The 19780-nt window shown below is 45.9% G+C and overlaps 1 protein-coding gene across 2 annotated transcripts in view; it reads left to right on the forward strand.

Moving 5' to 3' along the window:
* The first annotated feature begins 8780 nt into the window (after positions 1-8780).
* LOC144770290 (testis-expressed protein 47-like) overlaps positions 8781-19780 on the forward strand; it is a 95459-nt gene continuing 84459 nt past the window's right edge. For both annotated transcript variants that reach the window (XM_078654686.1, XM_078654685.1), the window contains exon 1: positions 8781-9438. In XM_078654686.1, coding sequence (XP_078510812.1) covers positions 9295-9438 — 144 coding nt within the window. In that variant the 5' untranslated portion in view covers positions 8781-9294. The remainder of the gene's footprint in view (positions 9439-19780) is intronic.

Raw genomic sequence — 19780 nt, forward strand, 5'->3', positions numbered from 1 at the left:
TTAGTGGCACATGCTTAACTTTGTTGCACCACCGGAATCCTTAAGCTTTCCCAGTTTTTCTTGAAAAATGTCTGGGAATGTTTTGACCCTGAGACAACCACTAACAGTTGCCACACACTCATCTTTCAACAACACCTGCTGTGGACTATTGGGATCAAGAATTATTCCTAACTTCCTCTGCTCCAGCCACACCAATAGACCCGATCCATCTTTGGCCACATATACAGTGGACCTCTCTCTGTTCTGTTTAAATTCCAACACTGTATCAAATTCACCAACGACCTCTATAGATTTCACTCTCTGCCCAATTGGTTGCCAGTTAGACTTCCTTAAACAAATATCTTTGAACCATGCCCACTCTTTCATACCAAGCAGAGTGAAAAAAGATCCTGAATCAGCCAGCCATTATACTGAATGTTATGTCTGCTACATCCACCACGCAAAATGTTCTATTGACCTTTTCAGATTTAATTTGTATTGCACCTTGTCCAGATCGTCCCCTCTCTCTTGTGCACAAAATACATTCTCCCCATCAGATTTCTAAGATAAATCACCATTGCTGATGGTGGTTTCAGTTACATTAATTTGTTTGGGACTACTCTTCTCATTACCAGATTTACTGACCTTGGTGAAATGCCCCTTTTACTTGCTCTTCGCGCATTTTTTCAACAGCAGGGCACTTGGGGAATTCCCAAAATTATTTCTATTCCCACATCTGTAACATTCCATGGCTTTCCTCTTATTGTCCCCTTTCTTATACTTACGCTTCGGAGAGTCCCCCGCCCGCTTTGTCTAGCTATACTATGAGTCATCGACTCGTAGCTTAGATTCCAATAAGTAGCTCTCCTCTGTGCATCCTAGTCTACCAATCTTGAAGTTTTTGCTTTGTTGAATAAATATATGTACACCAAAATTGAAAGCTTGTATTCAAGAGTAAAATGTCTTTATTTTCAGAACTCATAAACCAATGTTTGGAGAAAAATGACTGAATTCCCAAAATATATTTAAGCTGATATGAGTAATACATCATGTGGTTTCGGGAGACTTATTGCTAATATTACCTTGATGTCAGGCTTATTACGGTTATGGTTGTTATGTATACTCACATAGAGGCATTGTACATTGACAAACCCTTTATTATGTTACTGCTGGCAACCATACCTGGAAAAATGAGGTGACCACTGCTTGTAATCTTGCGAATGGTGTCCACTAATGTATTCTTGTATGATGTGGTAAGTATAACAACACAAATAATATTAGTAGCTTGGGTGATTTACACTGAACAGAAGTAGCTATTATCAAAGAAAAGTCTGGAGACCTCTACACCAATCTATTATTCAACCATTGGTGCTCTCAATCTTTCCTCTCCTTTACCGTTTGTCTCTCCGTTCCTCTCGCTCCCTGTCTCTCATTCCTTTTGTCTCTTTCTGTCCTTTCCTTTTTCTCTCCCCTTTCATCCTAGGATGGAGGATGAATGTTCCCTATTTTTTTTTTTACAACAACACTGCCAAAAAAGGTGTTTTCCTTTAATACGTTTGTATTCATTTTTTTGAAAAACAAATTTCAAAGTTATCTAAAACTTTTGTGGTTATTAGTGTTTTTTTTCTCTCGTTCCATTGCACAGTATTTGAATGAAACTACCAATCTCAGAAAACTGGTAGCAGGCACCTGCAGCTTTTATGTCCAATTGTGACCTGCTCTGGAGGACAAAAGTCTCCTCCCTACACTGAAGACGTGTTAATTGTGCTGCTCAAAAGACACACCTCCCTCAAAGGCTCACTGACACCTTCTGAGGCCCGGGATGGAAGGAGATGCACCACATGATCTGTGTCCTCTGGCCTCCCAATAATCATTCTGCAAATAACAATGAATGGACATAATTTATGGCTTTCCCAGACTTTCTCTCACTTAAAGCTGCAGCAGTCTATTGGTTACAAAAATCAGCACAGGTATGTGGGCTGCTTTAGTTCTCCTCTATCATACGCCCGCCCTTGGGCACCGGCTGATTGCCTGCCTTGCCAACAGTCGCATTTGGTATGACTCACAGGGGAAAGAGGGTCAGGGGGAAGAGGGTCAGGGGGAGAGAGGGTCAGGGGGAGAGAGGGTCAGGGGGTCACGCGGGGGGGTTAATTTGACATTAAAAAAAAAAGTTAACTTACCTTCGCTGTCCAGTCCCGCATCGTCTGCTCCACACAGAAAGCAGGCAGCCTCCCTCCCCTAAGTCAATCACAACGCTACAATGGCAGCGCTGTGATTGGCCAGGACGCCGACTGCACAGGCATCTATGGGGAGGCCGTTTTCTACATGTAGGCTGCTTACAGACTACATGGAGAAAAGGGAGAGTGCACATGACTGGTTTGATCGGCCCCAGAGGGCCGACCAATTAGTCAGCACCCTCCGAGTGGGCAAGCCACTCCTCCCCTTCCCCAGTAGTCGAAGTGGGCGGGATCGGAAGGGCACGGCGTGCCCCTACTTCTTTAATTTGATGCAATCCGTTCCCCTACTTTTCTATTTTTAGAAATGCATCCCAGGATGGCAGAAATAGTGAAAGCCTGTAGATAAGGTTCAGCCGTTTGTGGGCGTTCGGGACCGGGCGGGTGGGCAGAGAAGGAAAAGGACTCTGTCTCTGTCTTGTCCAGAGAAGACGAGTACAATGTCAGCTTAAGAATAATAATAATAATACTGGAGTTTGAATAGCGCAAACAGCTACCTCAATGACAGAGGTGTCCCGGCGCTCTAGTAGCAAGTAACGCATGCAGAGTAGTTAGGGAAACGGGCCAGACCTAGTCATTGCTAAAAAGCCATGTATTCAACGCTTTTCTAAAACAGGTCTCTGTTTGCTTGGCGGAGATACCTAGGCAAGGCATTCCACATTTTGGCTGTTCTTGCAGAGAATGCCCTACCACCCAGATGGGCTTTAGTAAAGCGTGGAACACAGAGCAGATTCTGATAATTTGACCGTAGAGATCGATTCTGCTTATAGCAGCAGAGTCTTTGTTTAAGGTAGCTGGAACATTTTCCCTTAAGAGCCCGATAGGCCAAAGTCAAGGCCTTGAATTCTATTATTTTAGGTACTGGGAGCTTCCGCTCGGCTGATGGCAGCTGCCCACATCTCTCATTCTTTCTTCCTCTTCCCCCTTTTTCATTCTCTGTCTCACACCTTCTCAGTTGCTGAAAGCCATGACTTCAAGTTCTCACCCTATCTTTCCTTTATTTGTTCCCCCATGATATGGAAACCCTTTTGCTGGAAATGTCTTTTTCTGACATTTTTCTATTCCAAAGTGGAGCCTCGGGCAGAGAGCAAAAAGGTTTGAAATATGAAAAGTAACTAAAGAAAGCAAGCCAGAGTGGATTTAAAGTGGTCAGATTGGTTTTATTCATACCCAAACATATTAGGGCCACTTTACAGAGTTTGCCAGTGAAACGCTTGTTTCATTTGCTCATCTTTCTTTTAACAAAGGGGCATATTTACAAAGAAGTGACAGAGCAGCAGCGTTAGCCTTCTTGGCTTAACGCCGCGATATGCCACTCTAAAACGTGGGGCTGCACCGTATTTACTACAATATGGTGCAGTCCTGCGTTTCCCCCTTTGCTTGGCTCTAATTTCAGTTGGCTAGCGCTAACGAAGTCACCCTTGCACCGTAGGGCAAGGGTGCCTGTACTGCAGGGAATGATTGTTCATGTGCAGGAAGGTTTCCCTTCCTGCAAATAAACAATCTTAAAGGGTGATTTGTAACTTCTATGTCTGCTGCTTTGTGCATCACATATAGAAGTTGCAACTTGTCATTTTTTTTTAAATGATTGTTTATGTGCAGGAAGGGACATCTTCCTGTACATAAATATTCAAGCATGGGGTTTTGCTGTTTTTATGTGCACACATAAAAACCAGCAACATCGAGGAGCAATAAAGCATTTCTCCCCGTTGCGCCCTGTTAAGACCAGGTTGTTCCTGCATACATTTCACATGCTTTACTTAATCTTGCATTTCCTATGAGTAATTGCTTTTTCCAAGATGTTATTACTTTTTCAGGCAGCATATTACTCTTTTCTAGTGCATAATTTGAATTGAGTCACATCCAGGTGTTTGTAGCGCAGCACAATTTGGTTCTAGCTGAAGGTAGTGTGAGTTTCTCTCAGTGGTGCAGTATGGTGCTCAGTGGGGGAGAGGATGTGGCACTATGGCTAGAGCTATCGAATTTGGAACTGGGGAACCAGGTTCAGCCTTCACAACCAGTCCACTAGACCACTCTACTGAGGGAGCACATTCCCATGCTTGACCATAGAAGCCCCCGCTAGACTGTACAAGCACTGGTGTCTTAGCAGGTGGACCCTCGCAATAGCAAGTGTGGGTTAACCTTGAAGGCCTGGCTATCACAATCCATGCTGAAGTTCACCTCCAGTCTTGCGGGCAGGCTTACGAAGCATCACACCCCAGAGTGACAGTGTCTGTCACTGATGTCACAGGACCCTCGAAGCCTGTCAAGTCATCTACTTTATGTATTACCAAGGCCAGAGCGATAGGAGAAGCCCCTCCACCCTTGAAGGCAATGTACTTCAATGCACGATCAATCTCCAAACATGCGTTAGAAATCTGGACTCTCTTGGATCAAGAGAAACCGGAGGTCTGTTTCATGACTGAAACTTGGTTCCATTAACAGTCCACCCCAGATATTGCCACTGCCTTTCCTTCTCACTACAAGTTAGTAAGGCTGGACAGAGTTGGTGGGAGAGGAGGGGGCCTAGCTTTCGCGACAACAGGTTCTTTAGAAATCAGTATTATAGACGCTCTGTCCCTAGATAGAGCTGAAATACTACTTTTTAAACTAATGTTGCAATCTGCTAGGAAATGGACGGGAGCCCTAGTATATAGACCCCCTGGTTATAAGGCAAAGTTTGTGAACCAATTAGTTGAACTGATTGCTCCTTGTGTGATGGGAGCCGATAATTTCATTCTTATTGGGGATTTTAATGATCATGCTGAGCTGTCGCATGACCCCGATACCGACCAGTTTATGACATCTCTCCAGACCTTGGGTCTGGAGCAAGTGGTAGTGGGACCGACCCATCAGGCTGGCCACACCCTCGACCTTCTGTTTACTAACTGTACCGGGATCACTATGGACCAACCAGCTCAGCTGTTGTGGACAGATCATTATCTGTTACAGTTCAGTCTCCCGGCTAAGGAGCCGAAAATAAGACCATCTAACGAAAGCGTCATGACTAGACCTCGGTGCAAAGTTACATCTGTCTCCTTTGCTAATGACTTCAAAGCTGGAGCCGCACCGAATACTAATGACATTGAGGGAGCGATTACTGACTTTGAACAGGCGATCACAACTACTTTGGATAAAATAGCGCCGTTCTCCCAAGTTAAGAGGAATCATAAACCGTCGCCCTGGTTTACTGCAGATCTCAAAACTCAAAAATTAGCTAATAGGAAGGCGGAGCGCCTATGGAGACAAACGAAGACTGCCATAGATCTAGTCAGGTACAGAGAGAGTCACCGTACATATTTAAATAACATCAAAGAGGTTAAAAAGAGGTATCTAGCTGGGAGGATTAATAATGCTGCTCATTCAAGCAAAGAACTCTACAAAATTATGAAAGAGTTCACCACCCCTGAAACCATTTAATCCTCTGTGCCTCCTTCCCAGGAGTGGGTTGATAAATGATCCTCCTTTTTCGACGATAAGATCAGGGCTATATATCGATCCTTCCCGCTGGAGGATGGGACCTATGCGCAGATAACCTTCAGTGGTGATTTACAAACCGCCCTGTTGACTGAATTCCAACCAGTAACTAGGGAACAGGTCGCCGAGGTTATTGTTAAAATCAAATCCGGATCTCCTACAGATCCGTTCCCCCCTCGAATGATCAAGATTTTGGCTCCCTCTCTGTTACCAAGGCTCACTGAGATATTCAATCTTTCTCTGAACCAAGCTATCGTTCCTGCCAGGTGGAAGAAAGCCCTTGTCAGGCCTATCCTGAAGAAGCCTACTTCAGATGCTAGTGAACTAGCTAACTATCGTCCTATCTCATTGCTGCCTTACTTTGGGAAAGTTCTTGAAGCCTTAGTAAATAGACAACTAACCGGCTATCTCGAAGGACAGAGTCTGCTAGATCCCTCTCAATCAGGGTTTAGGGCAGCGCACAGCACCGAGACAGCGGTAGTCAAAATGATCGATAACATCAGGCTTGCCCTTGACAAGAAGGAATCAGCTATTTTCGTGCTATTAGATCTATCGGCCGCTTTTGACACCATCTCCCATGACATCTTGTTACAACTGCTCTGGGAGATGGGGGTTCAGGGGAAGGCCTTGGACTGGTTTAAAAACTATTTGAAAGGCCGATCGACCTCGGTTCACCTTGGTCTTAGGGCAGCATGTAGTAGATCAGTGTGATTTGGAGTACCGCAGGGCTCCATTTTGAGTCCCATGTTCTTTAATCTGTATCTGACTCCCTTGGCCAAAATAATCAAACTGTATGGCTTTGAAACGGTATCGTATGCCGATGATACCCAGTCGCTGATAACTTTTGGCCCGACCCCTCAGACACTATCATCAGGTTCAAAAAATGTATGACCCACATTGATACCTGGATGGGTCAAAATAAACTGCAACTGAAGAGCAAAACTGAAATAATTCTGTTTGGCAGAGCTGAAGATCATTGGTCCAGTGACTGGTGGCCACAATCACTGGGCCCCTGCCCACCACCAAAATCTACTGTTTGCAACTTGGGGATCACCATCGACAACAAACTGTCGATGAAAGCTCATGTGGACCGGGTCGTGGGCATTTGTTATGGAATTTTACGCAATCGGCGCAGGATTTTTAAGTGGTTACCAATCGATTCTCGTAAACCATTGATCCAGGGACTAATTATGAATCGAGTAGATTATGGTAATGCACTATTGGCTTGCATAAATGACAATCTTTATGCCAAGCTACAAATCCTTCAAAAGACTGCTGCCAGACTCATTTTGGATCTACCCAGGAGATCATCCTCCTGTGCCAATTTGAAATTCCTACACTGGCTACCAATTAGGCTGAGAAGCAAATTTAAGACTCTCTGCCTCATACATAAGAGCCTCTACCATTCTGGCCCAGGGTACTTAGTTAATAAACTGCGGAAATACCAACCAAACAGAACTCTGAGATCTAGCTCTAAATTTATCTTAACACCATTGAGAGTGCGCACCACAAGACAAGGTGGACGGTCTTTTTCTTATCTCGCCCCCTATCTCTGGAACAAGCTCCCCCCACATACCTCTTCCATTTCAGATCACATGTCCTTTCGTAAGGAACTAAAAACCTGGCTATTTCCCAACTAATAGCTTTTGATCACCCTCACTGTGTCCGCAAGCGCCCTGAGACCTAACGGTGATATGTTGCGCTATAGAAGACCATATGACATTGACATTGACAAGCCAGTCCCCCTCATCCACTGGTAACTCCATAGGCCTTGTTTCAGCAGTAGTAGCTGCCACTCACCAGGGATCGGCAATGCAGGATTTGCATGCACACCATACAGTATATTTTCTGATACTTTATTATTTTTACATTTTTATACATACTAACAGTCTCAGCAAATATCTTGCCTCATTAGTACCAGTGTATCATACAAATGCAGCAGTGAGAAAGGTTACCAGCCAACCTTTACAAAGGGCCAACCACATTTCAGCGACATAAGTCAAACTTTTTTGTAACTTTTGATAAGTTTGGGCTACAAACAATTTGTTAGTTAAAATCAGAATATACAGCAGAGGATGTATTATGTGGCAAATATGGTAAAACGCCATAATTATGTGGAAAACAGTTGAAAACTAGGATATGTTGCAATTCATGTTTGAATTGCTCTTGTGGAAAAAAGGAGAAGTGCTGATGACAGAAACTGCATGGCTCGGACACAAATGACTTGTGATTCCACTTTTTTAGCGTATTTAGGACATTCTGTAATTGGAAATGTATCCCACTTTGTGAATATATTTTAATGTCAATAACTCATTAAACCTTTAATAAACGTGTAGCCATTGGTTGAATTAAATAATGTAATAAGTTGTAACTGGCCAGTAAAATACCAAACAAAAACGAAAAATGGGGGTGTTTGGCTCTTTCTGGCCACAAACCCACTAACCCAATCCGCGGGTTATTCCAGCCCTCTGATTCTCCGCCCACAGTTCCCCTACTTTTTTTCCCGACTTCGACCACTGCCCTGCCCTAGAGCAGGACCGCCCACCCACCGGCCCCCAACCAGAGGGGCGACGCTCCTCCGCCCACATTGAAAGTTGCCAATCCATCCCTGCCTGCACTGTGGGTATCACCGCATGCTGGGATAGTGTTATGCACTGCATGCCAGGGTCCTGCTCTTTTGAACTGCGCCTATCTCTTTTTCTTGGATAATGACTGTTGCGTCTTTCAGTATCAGGACACGTTAGAAAAGTGCAGCACTGCGGTCGAATAGTGCGTGCCCCACAGGGAGCAATGCACGAGCTCCGCCTGGCCTGCATTTGTCCAGTGCACAGCCCCCGTGCGCCCTGCAGCCTCTGAGTGCTGCCCAGGGGCGGGCGGGCCACCAGCGCCGTTTACAACTCTGCGGGGAAGACGAAAGTCCGCCCGAACAAACACTGAGCCCTTTGACGCGCCGAGGAACGATGTAGACTTCAATGGGGAAAGGATCTATACTTTGCTCCCTAGGCAACACTCCCCTACAGCCAAACCAGCAACGGAAAATAGCAGTGCCAACAAACAGCGCAGACCGGACTGGCGACTTCACCCAGCGCCCAAGCCTTGGCAGCGGCCAGTTCTTACCCCAGGCTTTGGCGCCCAGCAGTTTTGCTTCTCTTTCCTCCGTCGTTATTTTTTCTTCCTCTGCTTTACACCTCCTTTCGCTGCGTCATTATCACTTTCCTTCTTTCTTCGTTTTTTTCCTGGCATTGATTTTTTGTTCATTCTTTGCCTTTTGCGTTCTGTATTTTCTTTTATGTGTTAGTCTTCCGTTTTCTCCCCCCACTTCTTTTTTCTTTCAAGATTGTTTCTTTTCGTTTCTCCCCTACTATAATTTCTTATTCCCCTTTTTGGTTTGACATTCTGTATTTTCTGTCTTCCTCTTGTAGTTCCTTTCATTTTCCTAGTCGTGTTTTTCTCTCCGTTTTATCTTTCCATTGTTTTCTGTTTCCTGGTTACTTGTCCCGGCTGGATTAGCATTTTCATCTAGTTGGCGTGATCCTTTGAGAGCGCTGCAAACGCTGTCGGTGCTTTGAGTCTACTCGGCGCTTTGCTGGTCTTCGTGCTGAGGATGGAAGGCAGGTCGGAAGGCTCTCTGAAGAGCGCGGACCGCAAGGTGAAGAGGAAGGAAGGCTCAGCGCTGGAGAGAGCCGGGAACAGCCTGTTCCATCAGATACTGAGCAAGAGAACTTTCCTGACGGCCGAGGAGGACACGGTCAGTGCTTGTACTCTGAGAGGCCTCGCTAAGGCCCCTAAAGCGCTGCTTGCATTGACGACGCTGACCCCTTAGTCGTCTGTGCCCTTTCATGAGCATAGAAGGGGCACATGAACTTTGTTAGCCGGGAATCTGCCCTAGCTCGGCCAGGTCAACCCCCTTTGTTCTCACTGAAAGTCCTTCGTTCTCTCTTTGCCTTGCCTGCGCTGCTCGGTGCTTGTCTGCACCCTCTTTGTCGTGGTTGCCATACATTGTCACAATATAATATTCCACTGTTGCATAGTGTTTGCCTCATCTTCTTAAAATGTGTGCTGCTCCGAGCTCATGTTGCTGCATTTTAAGTGAGAACAGTTCACCCTGTCAAGTTGTTTACCATACGTCTCTGCTACTGGTGGTAGTTGTACACTACAAGTACCAGCAGACCTTGGGGCAGGATGATAGCTTGACGTATCTTCTTATTGTGTTTCTTACCGAGAGCACGCCGACCTAGCTGTGTGAGCCAGGGAGGCTACGTTGTTTGAAGAACTCGAATTTATGTGCTTATTTCGTGTGTTCAGGTCTCTGTTTCCAGATCTAGGGTTTATTTTTAGAAGGCATAATCTTTAATGTGTTAGTCCACTTGCCGCAATTATGAACTGGAATTCCCAGAATGCACTTTTTCTTTTAAATTAAGGGTAGGACTTAAATCATGACTGCTGATCTTTCATTTGCTCAGCAGAAGATCGATCAGAGAAGGTGGACAACTTTTGGAACATTTTCTGTAACTTTGGGGGCTATTTTCTGGCGAACCGATTTGCACCTTGTAAATGGGAAATGTCGTGGGAAAGTGCTCTTCTGAACATAGCAATGCAGCAGACTGCGATGGTAAAGCAGTTCTGCATTTACTAGTTTATCAAATACCGCATTTTCAAATAGCTTACGGGGTTAAAACACCAGTTGCAGAAATATCCGTTGGTAATCAACAAATCGAAGGGTAATTGTAAGGTAAAGCAGGTGGTTAATGCACTTGCTGGCGATGTGTGTGCAAACCTTGCTCAGACCATAAATTAGCCGCAGAACTCTCAAATTTCCCAGTTCCTTACATACCCCCCTCTAACCATATGTTTTCGGCATCTGGGGATTGTTGCCCTGTTTTAACCCATTAGAAAAATCAGAACTACTAGTCCCAGAATGCAAAGGAAACTCCATGGAGTAGATGAAAATCCGAGGCATGGTACTGGAAAACTAGGGAGCATTGTTGTTGACAACGTGAAGGTGTCTTTTGCGGAGCATGGCGTGTTCAACACATGTTTGACGTTTTACATACTTGTCCTCTTTAAAGGCAGATTTGAAAATACACATTTCCTAAGCCAGTGTGAACTGTAAAACCCGGGCGCGCTTTTACATTTACAAGCGGCATCTGTTGTTACCTATTATGAGACCTTCGGCTTTCAATCTGTTGCAGTAGGTTTGTTTCTTGCTCATTATTAAGACCACGTGGTTTCGTCCCCCTGTGATACCAGCCTCAAGGCTCCCACTACACATGGGAATATTTGCCTCTTACTACCTCGGAAGTGGCAATGCGTCTCCATAGCTATGCCTAATTAATCAGGCCCTTAGCACGCTAATCACCCCCTACTCCTTTGGGTGTTGTCTGCCCGAGAACCCCGGAAGTGTTCTCATTGGTGCGTCAGAGCGACAATAAGTCAAAGTCAATATCAGTGCGGCGACTAGAAGTTCTTGTCCCCCTTCACAAGCACCGCCCCGTCAGCCTGAAGAGCGCGCATTCTTGCAGGACTCAACAGGGCGAGGGCCTGTGGTGATAGTTCCTGTGCTGTTGCAGGTGGTGGGCACTGTTAACCCCTGCCTGTTTCACCAACTCGCCTTAGGTGACAGGGGCCCTGGAGGAAAACAAAAGGTGCCCCAGAACCATTGCAGAGGTGGAACCGTGTTTGCAGGGCTTTAAGTGGGATAACAAACTGGGGGGGGGGGGTCTCTCAAGGAGGCGTGGCTCATGTAATTAAGGGCTTGGTTTAAAAACACATAAGCTAAACATCTGTGCTTAGCATAGTGTGCTGCCCGACTGGTATTTTACTGTTCGTCATTGCATCCAGATATATGTTCTAACAAGTAACATCATACCTAAAACAAATCAAGACTATTGGCTTTGTCAATGGTTGTTAATTGCATAAGATAAATAAGCAGCAACTATGGCTTTTATTAATATTGAAAAAGCTTCCACTTGAAGCCTTGGTGACACCACGACAATGTTGCTGCTCCTGAGTTTCAAAAAGAGAAGGGAAATCCAGAGAGAAAATGACTCCCTTTAAATGATTTCCCTTCCCCTACAACGCTCGAAAAAAACGGACCGTCTGTGCCAGGGCACAAAACAGAGGCCGATAGAGACCCGTTTCGAGGCTTCCTTAAAAAAACTGCCGGTGCTCAGACCCGGTGAGACCCGGCCCACTTAAAGCCCTGTGTGTTTGGCTGAAAATCGTCGAGATGGAAGTTTCAATAAATAGAAACATTATCCCACGTGTTTTTAGCTCTTCAGAGCATGGGACGTCATATTTTTTGTTTTGTGTATTAATGCCCATGATAAATTGATTTTAGTTTTAGTTTTATTAAGCTTTCCAATACTAGTGGGTGTCCTGGCAGTAGTCAAAATAAGGCATAGTGTAACTCGGAGTGTAAACAGATAAGTTCCGAGAAGGTTACAAAACGTATGCAAATAGGGTGCTGAATGGATAGTAAGTCAAAGAGGGGACTATTTCCGGTCAGAGCAGTGACGGCGGGGAGAGCAGGGCTGCCCATTCATGATTTTTTGGAAGAGCAGCGGTCACAAAAAGAGTTAGAAGAACACAAGAGGTGACAGGCTCTAATCACAAACTGCATTTATTGTACTACAATAGTACTAGAAAATACTATGCACAATACTCCGAGTGTAAATCTACACCTCTGCTACCATTTCTAATGGGAAGATCCTCAGACATCTACGTTTGCTGATAAGTACTACACATGAGAGGGGCCAGAAGAGTGGCTGGAAATAGGATCATACTTATGAGCAAATGGGAGGGTTTAAGGAGTAGAAAGGGTGTTGGGTTGGCCCAGGGTGGGGTTTAGGGAAATATGTAACCCACCCACAAAAGAGTACACCCATTGATATTCACAAACTGCAATTCTATCAATCAGGCGTTTGTTAAGCGGGACTACTCACCCGTAAGGGTCTCAAGGCGGTGGGAAGGGGGGTGGGGGGATTTGGCATGCTCCAGTCCATCAAGGGGGGGGGTCTGTCGAAGAGCCAAGTTTTAAGGTTTCTTGCGAAGATGGGGAGCGATGTTGTCTGTCTGAGGTGGTGCGGCACGGCGTTCCAGGCTCGGGGCGCGAAGGAGAAGGAGTGGCCTCCTGATCTGGTCTTTCTGGTGCGGGGGATCGCAGCATAGGAGAGCTGGTCAGATCGTAGGGCCCTCTAGGGTGCGTGAAATTTGAGTTGGCTGTTCAGGTATGCTCGTCCGGTGTCGTGGAGGGCCTTGTGGGCATGGGTGAGCATCGTGAAGGTGACTCGAGCTTCAATGGAGAGCCAGTGGAGTGTGCGCAGGTGCTGGGAGATGTGGTATTGTCTTGGAAGGTCGAGGACCAGTCTTGCAGCAGCGTTCTGAATGTTCTGTAGCTTGCCGGTGAGGTTTTGGTTTATTCCGGCGTAGAGTGCGTTGCCGTAGTCTAGTCTACTGGTGACCAGGGCATGAGTGATGGTCTCTGTGTTCGAGGGGGATCTATTTGAAGGTCTTACATAGGAGACGGAGGGTGTGGAAGCAGGAGGACGAGACAGAGTTGATCTGGATTTCCATTTTGAGCTCGGAGTCCAGGATGATTCCCAGGTTGCGTGCGTGGTCCATGGGGGTGGGCAGGCTTCCGAGGATTGCGGGCCACCAGGTGTCGTTCCATGCCTCGGGGTTTGGGCCCATGATGAGTACTTCTATTTTGTTGGTGTTCAGTTGTAGGCAACTGTTTTTCATCAATTTGGCGACGATTTTCATGCCTTCTCGAAAATTGTGTCTGGCGTTATTGGGTTCGTTGGATAAGGAGAGGATGAGTTGGGTGTCGTCTGCGTATGACACAATGTTGAGTCTGTAGGTTCTGACAATGGTGGCGAACAGAGCCATGTAGATGCTGAAGAGTGTAGGTCTGAGGGAGGACCCCTGGGGGACTCCGCAGGTTGTAGGTGTAGGGTCGGAGAGGAAAGGGGGGAGTCTGACCCGCTGCGTTCTGCCGGATAGGAAGGAGCAGATCCAGTTGAGGGCCTTGTCTTGGATCCCTCTGTTGTGTAGTGTGCGTATTAGGGTGCGGTGAGACGCTGTGTTGAATGCCGCTGAAAGGTCGAAGAGGATGAGGGCTGCTGTTTCTCCTTTGTCCAGTAGGGTGGGGATGTCGTCTGTTGTAGCGAGGAGGGCGGTTTCCGTACTGTGTTTTTTTCTGAAGCCGGATTGGGAGGAGTCGAGGATATTGTGCACTTTGATGAATGTGGCAAGTTGGCTGTTGATGGCTTTCTCGATGACTTTCGCTGAGAACGGGAGCAGGGAGATGGGTCTGTAGTTTTTGAGGTCAGTGGGGTACGCCAAGGGTTTCTTCAGGAGGGGGTTGACCTCAGTGTGTTGCCAGTCGTTGGGGAACATGGCGGTTGCCAGGGAGCTGTTGATGGTGTGGCAGAGCATGGTGATGAAAAAGGGTTCAGGCAGATCAGGTCGTTTTACCCCTTTTCTAGGTTTGCCCGGCGTTAGCCGCTTCTCACCCAACTCACGATTTACCAAATAAAGAGGCAGGCGCTGGAGATTGGAAGGCAGGAAACAGGAGTTTATTTCCGACGGAACGGAACACGTCAAATCAGACAACAGGGTATCTTCTCGAGGTGCTCTAACAAGTTTCTCTACGGCTCCGTCTTTTATACACAGGTTTATGATGTACAAACATTCCTTATTGCAATAAAGACACTTTGAAGTACAAAAAAGGGCATGTTTGGGACCCCAGCTCCAGGCCCATTCCCATACTGACCGCTCTGATGTTGTTTTCCCCTCGAGGATGTGACATGTGATTGTAATCTGCAGCCGGACATTCCAACAGGGCACGAGGGCAGGAGGGGGTGGTCGGATCTAAGGTTGGGCAGGCGATAAGATCATGTTTCGCTATGCGGGGCCGGAGGGGTACATCCACGAGACCTAGTTTTATGATGTGGGACTGGGTCGAGAGGCCAGGTGTAGCCGGGGGGGGGGCCATCAGAAGAGAGGAAGGGTGTTCCTGGGAGGGATGCGGGGGTGTCGGTCAGATCTAGGGGTGTGAAGGCCTTGATTAATCACCGTTCCTCTGATGTGAGGCGAGGTCCTACTGTAGGAAGCAATAAACTGCATCTGTTGGGCTAGGTGATGGCCCGGGATCAGGCCGGGCAACCGGGCAGGGAGGAAGAGGTTACCAAAAGGGCCCGTTCTATGAGTAGGATGAAAGAGCGAGGGGGCAGGGGTCCAGAGTGGTGACAAGGTCGTGTTTAGCGGTGCGTTTATGGCCCGAACAGGAGAGACCGGGGGCTGTCGGGGCGCGGGGTGCTTGCGGGGCTGGAGAGAGAGAGAGAGAGCGAGAGAGAGAGCGAGAGATGATGGCTATCGGCAATGGGCAGAGAGGTCATGACACAAAGATGGCTACTATCTATGTTCGTGATGGAGCCTAAAAGGGAACAAGATGGCGGGGCCACTGTTTCGTGACTTTCTTTACCTTCAACAGTGGCGAGGGTGAACACAAATGAACGCCGCTTATGTACATATACATTTTGTCATTTTCCACAATGGGTGCAATGGTGTCAGCGGCTCTGATGAAAATGTGGTGGGGGCAGGGGTCCGTGCGGGCCCGGAGTGGATTGACTTCATTGTCTTCAGTGTGTCTTCTGTGATGAGGGCTGTCCAGTTGTTGATCGCTGGCTTCAGGGTGTCTGGGGTGGTTGGTGAGGGTTCAGTTTGTTGGTTGTCTTCGTCAAAGTTGTTGTAGATGCTCTTGATTTTGTGGTGGAAAAAGGTGCTGAGTTTGTCGCTGAGGTCTTTTGAGGGAGGGATGTCGGTGGACTCGCTTGATGATGTTAAAGAATTCTTTGCTGTTGTGTGCGTGAGTGGAGATTCTGTTTTCAATCGCCTTTTTCCTCATTTTTCTGATGAGTTGGTGGTAGGCGTTGGCGGCGGCTCTGAAGTTGTTGTAGGCTTCTGTGGATTTGGTGTTCCTCCAGGCCTTTTCGAGGCGGCGGCAAGTGCGTCTGGACTCTCGAAGTTTGGTGGTAAGTCATCTGGCTTTCTTGGTGTGGGTGTTGTTTTTCTTGAGGGGGGATGCAATGTTGGCGCTGTCGGAGATCCATCTGTGCAGGGTCCGGGCTGTGGTGTTGGGGTCATCATTTTCCGCGATTTTTGGGGTGGAGTTGCTGAGTGATGAAGTTAGCTGGTTGCAGTGATTCTGGTCCAGTTTCTTCATGGGAGCAGGGGCAGGTGTCTGTGGATGGTGGGTGTTCCGAGGGTGAAGTGGACGCATCGATGGTCAGTCCATGGGAGTTCGCTGGTGTGGTTGAAGGTGATGGAGTTACCTGTTATGAAGAGGGGGTCGAGGGTGTGCCCTGCTGAGTTCGGTGGTGTGGCTGAGGGTGATGGAGTTACCTGTTTTGAAGAGGGGGCTCGAGGGTGTGTCCTGCTGAGTGCTTGGGTTCGGTCATGATCTGGCAGAATCCAATGTTGTGGAGGTTGTCCAGGAGGGATGTGGTGCTGGAGTCCAGTTGGTTGTTACTACAGTCAAAATGGCCCCCAAAAAGTAGTAATTTAGCTCAGGTTAGAGAAGTCCAGTACCAGAGATGGCCAACCGCTGGTACTGTAATAACCTCCATTAGAAAATAATGGAGGTAGTGCTTAAAATAAAATCCAATAGGAAAGATTGTCATATTAAATACCATTATTTAAAATGGTAACTAAATAAATAAATGTAATCTAAAAATAAACCATTTATTATTTAATTATAAAATATTTTAACTACAAAATTTAATAAAAAAATGTATAACATTAATTTTTATTAAAATGTATTCATATTCTTTTAAATGTATTCTATGTATCACATTTATTAATTACTTCATGATAACATTTAGAATGGATTTAAAAAAAATATAAACTTCAGAAACATGATTCAATTAATTGAATATATTTAACATAATTAAAAATGTAATTCAAAAGTAGGTTAATCATGCTGTAGCACTTTTTTTTAAATTTTGTTCTACATTTAAAATCTATTAAATAAAAATGTAAATGTTCGTTTGTTCAAAATCCTAAATTTTCGAAAATGTTCTTCACCGATTGCTTTGAAATTTTGACACAACATTGGATTCGAATACGCGCGTGTTTTTATATACACAACGTTGGATTTGAATACGCGTGTGTCGAATACGCTGTGTCGAATACGCGTGTGTTTTTAATCGAAAGCCCAAACAGACACATAAAAATGTCAATGTTCGTATGTTCAAAATCTTAAATCTCCGAAACTTCTTCACCGATTGCTTTGAAATTTTGACACAACGTTGGATTCGATTAAGCGCGTGTTTATATGTACAGAATGTTGATTTTGAATACGCGTGTATTCAATATGTGCGTGTTTTTAATCAAAAGGCCAAACTGACCCTATTGATTTGGTTGCTGCGCAACAACTACAAGGGACGCATAGAGACAATAGTATACATATATTAGGATGGACAGTTGGTGTCAGGATGGCAGGCTAGGAAGTGGGTGGAGGGGGGGATGAGTTGGTTCACTTTGCAACATTAAGAGAGGACACATAGAGACAATAGTCTACATATATTAGGATGGACAGTTGGTGTCAGGATGGCAGACCGGGAAGTGGGTGGAGGGAGGAGGGAGAAGTTGGTTCATTTTGCAACATTAAGAAAGGACGCATAGAGACAATAGTCTACATATATTAGGATGGACAGTTGGTGTCAGGATGGCAGACCGGGAAGTGGGTGGATGGAGGAGGGAGGAGGTGGTTCACTTTCCAACATTAAGAAAGGACGCATAGAGACAATAGTCTACATATATTAGGATGGACAGTTGGTGTCAGCATGGCACACCGGGAAGTGGGTGGAGGGAGGGGGGAGGAGTTGGTTCAATTTGCAACTTTAGCGCATGTTTATATATACACAACGTTGGATTCGAATACACGCGTGTACAATACGCGTGTGTGTTTAATTGAAAGGCCGAACAGACCCTATCGATTTGCTTGCTGCACCACAACTGCAATGGACGCATACAGACAATAGTCACAAAAACATATTGTATACCCACAAGCATTGTGAAATTAAACATATTAGAAACGTGCGCTTACGCTTTTCTTCCACTTACATTTAACCAGACTGAGCCACAGCAACGCGTGGCAGGCTACAGCTAGTAAATATGTAAAAATAATCTCTCTGTCTCAGGAGGTGGCGATGTGTTAGTCTACACTTTAGATTAACTTTACACTTGGATTTTGTGAATAGCCAAAAGTAGTAAAGTTACTCAGAGTATGAATAAATTAGACATGTAAATTACTAACAAATGTAAGTTACCTTTGGGAACACGTTCATCGTTTTTAGAATAAGAACAAAAAAGATTGTTCTGGGAGAAACTAGGGGCCATATGTATCAACACATTTTCTCATAGACACAGAATGGGTAAAACCCTTTGATACATCTGGCCCCTAGAGGTTTAAAAATAGCATGTTTCTGGTTAGGATGCTGGTGCAGAGAGTGGCAGATGTCCTAGAGAATTTAGTAGATCTCATAAGAATAGTGGGACTAAAATAGGATCCTTGTGGAACTCCCTTTACTATAAATTTAGACATAACGTGAAATTAGCCAATGGTACTGTGTACTGTTGCAAAATAGGCTCCGTGTCACCAGAGCTCCACATTGCCAAACCTGGAATTCCATTTTACAAACAATTCCTGCCACCTCCATTAGCAATATTCATCATTTAAAGCAAGCCAACTCCATAGGCAAATCAGCGTATATTGAAGGCCTTTGGAAGGCAACAGAACCTGGGTAGAGTCTGCCATATCTGAGTAAAACTTTACCAATAGTGTATTAGACTGTATTATTGTCCAATGAGGAACCATTATATGTTCAGTTTTCCTTTCTTGGGCCTTTTGGTCCTGCCTACCAAACAGTGCAATATATGTAATTCAAAAAAGACCTATTGTTGGCTTAGCAAGTGCACCCATTACTTACCATTGGGTGGCGTAAGATTCACCGTTTTTGCTTGTTTATTCAATAGATTTTCCTGGACCATTTTGTCCACCATGTGTGTGTCTCCTTTAGAGCATATTATTTATACCATCCTGTTAAAATCTGGATTGTGGCGTAAACATTATCGGCGCCATCTTGTCCTTTTCAGATCCATACATGCGCGTAAGCAGCAGCCATTTTGATTGCCATGGTCTCTCTGCCCACTGCCAATAGCCTGCGCGTCTCTCCCCCTCACTCCCCGGCCTCGCAAGCACCCCCCCGCGCCCCGACAGCCCCCGGTCTCTCCTGCTTGGGCCATAAACGCACCTCCAGCGCGACCCTGTCCCCGGGCCACATCCCGTGCTGAACCCCCTCACTCTTTCATCCCATTCATAGAAAAAGGCCCTTTTGATAACCTCTTCCTCCCTGCCCGATTGTCCGGCCTGATCCCAGGCCATCACCTAGCCCAACAGATACGGTTTATTGCCCCCTCCAGTAGGACCTCGCCTCACATCAAAGGAGCGGGGATTAATCAATGCCTTCACACCCTTAGATCCGACCGATCGCCCGCATTCCTGTTCCCAGCGGAATGTCCAGCTGCGCGATAGCCATCATGCTGAGATTTGGGTGGGGACCCCTACTGTAGATATGTGTGAGAACGGGCCTGAACCGGGGATTCCAAAGATGCCTTTTTCGTACTTCAAAGCAATACCACTGATGTCATAAATGTAATAAAGCCATAAACTTGTGTATAAGAGGCCAGGCCTCAGAGATGCGGTTAGAGCACCTCGAGAAGATACCCTGTTGTCTGATTTGACGTGTTCTGCTCCGTCTGAATAAACTCCTGTTTCCTGCCTTCTGTCTCCAGCGCCTGCCTCTTTGTTTGGTAATCTCGAATGGTATGAGGGGCGGCTAACGCCGGGCAAATACTGAAGGGTTCTTGGTCGACATCGGCTCTACCTTTTAACAATCCCTATTGATTGACTGACTTGCATTCTTCTACTGCTCAATTAGAGGGAACTACTTTTTTCTTTTTGGTGAAGATCTGCTTGAGAGTGCATATGTTTTTTTAAGCCCTCTCCCTTCTGTGTTTCTCCC

This window comes from Lissotriton helveticus, chromosome 7 (assembly GCF_964261635.1).
Source record: "Lissotriton helveticus chromosome 7, aLisHel1.1, whole genome shotgun sequence".
Taxonomy (NCBI): Eukaryota; Metazoa; Chordata; class Amphibia; order Caudata; family Salamandridae; genus Lissotriton; species Lissotriton helveticus.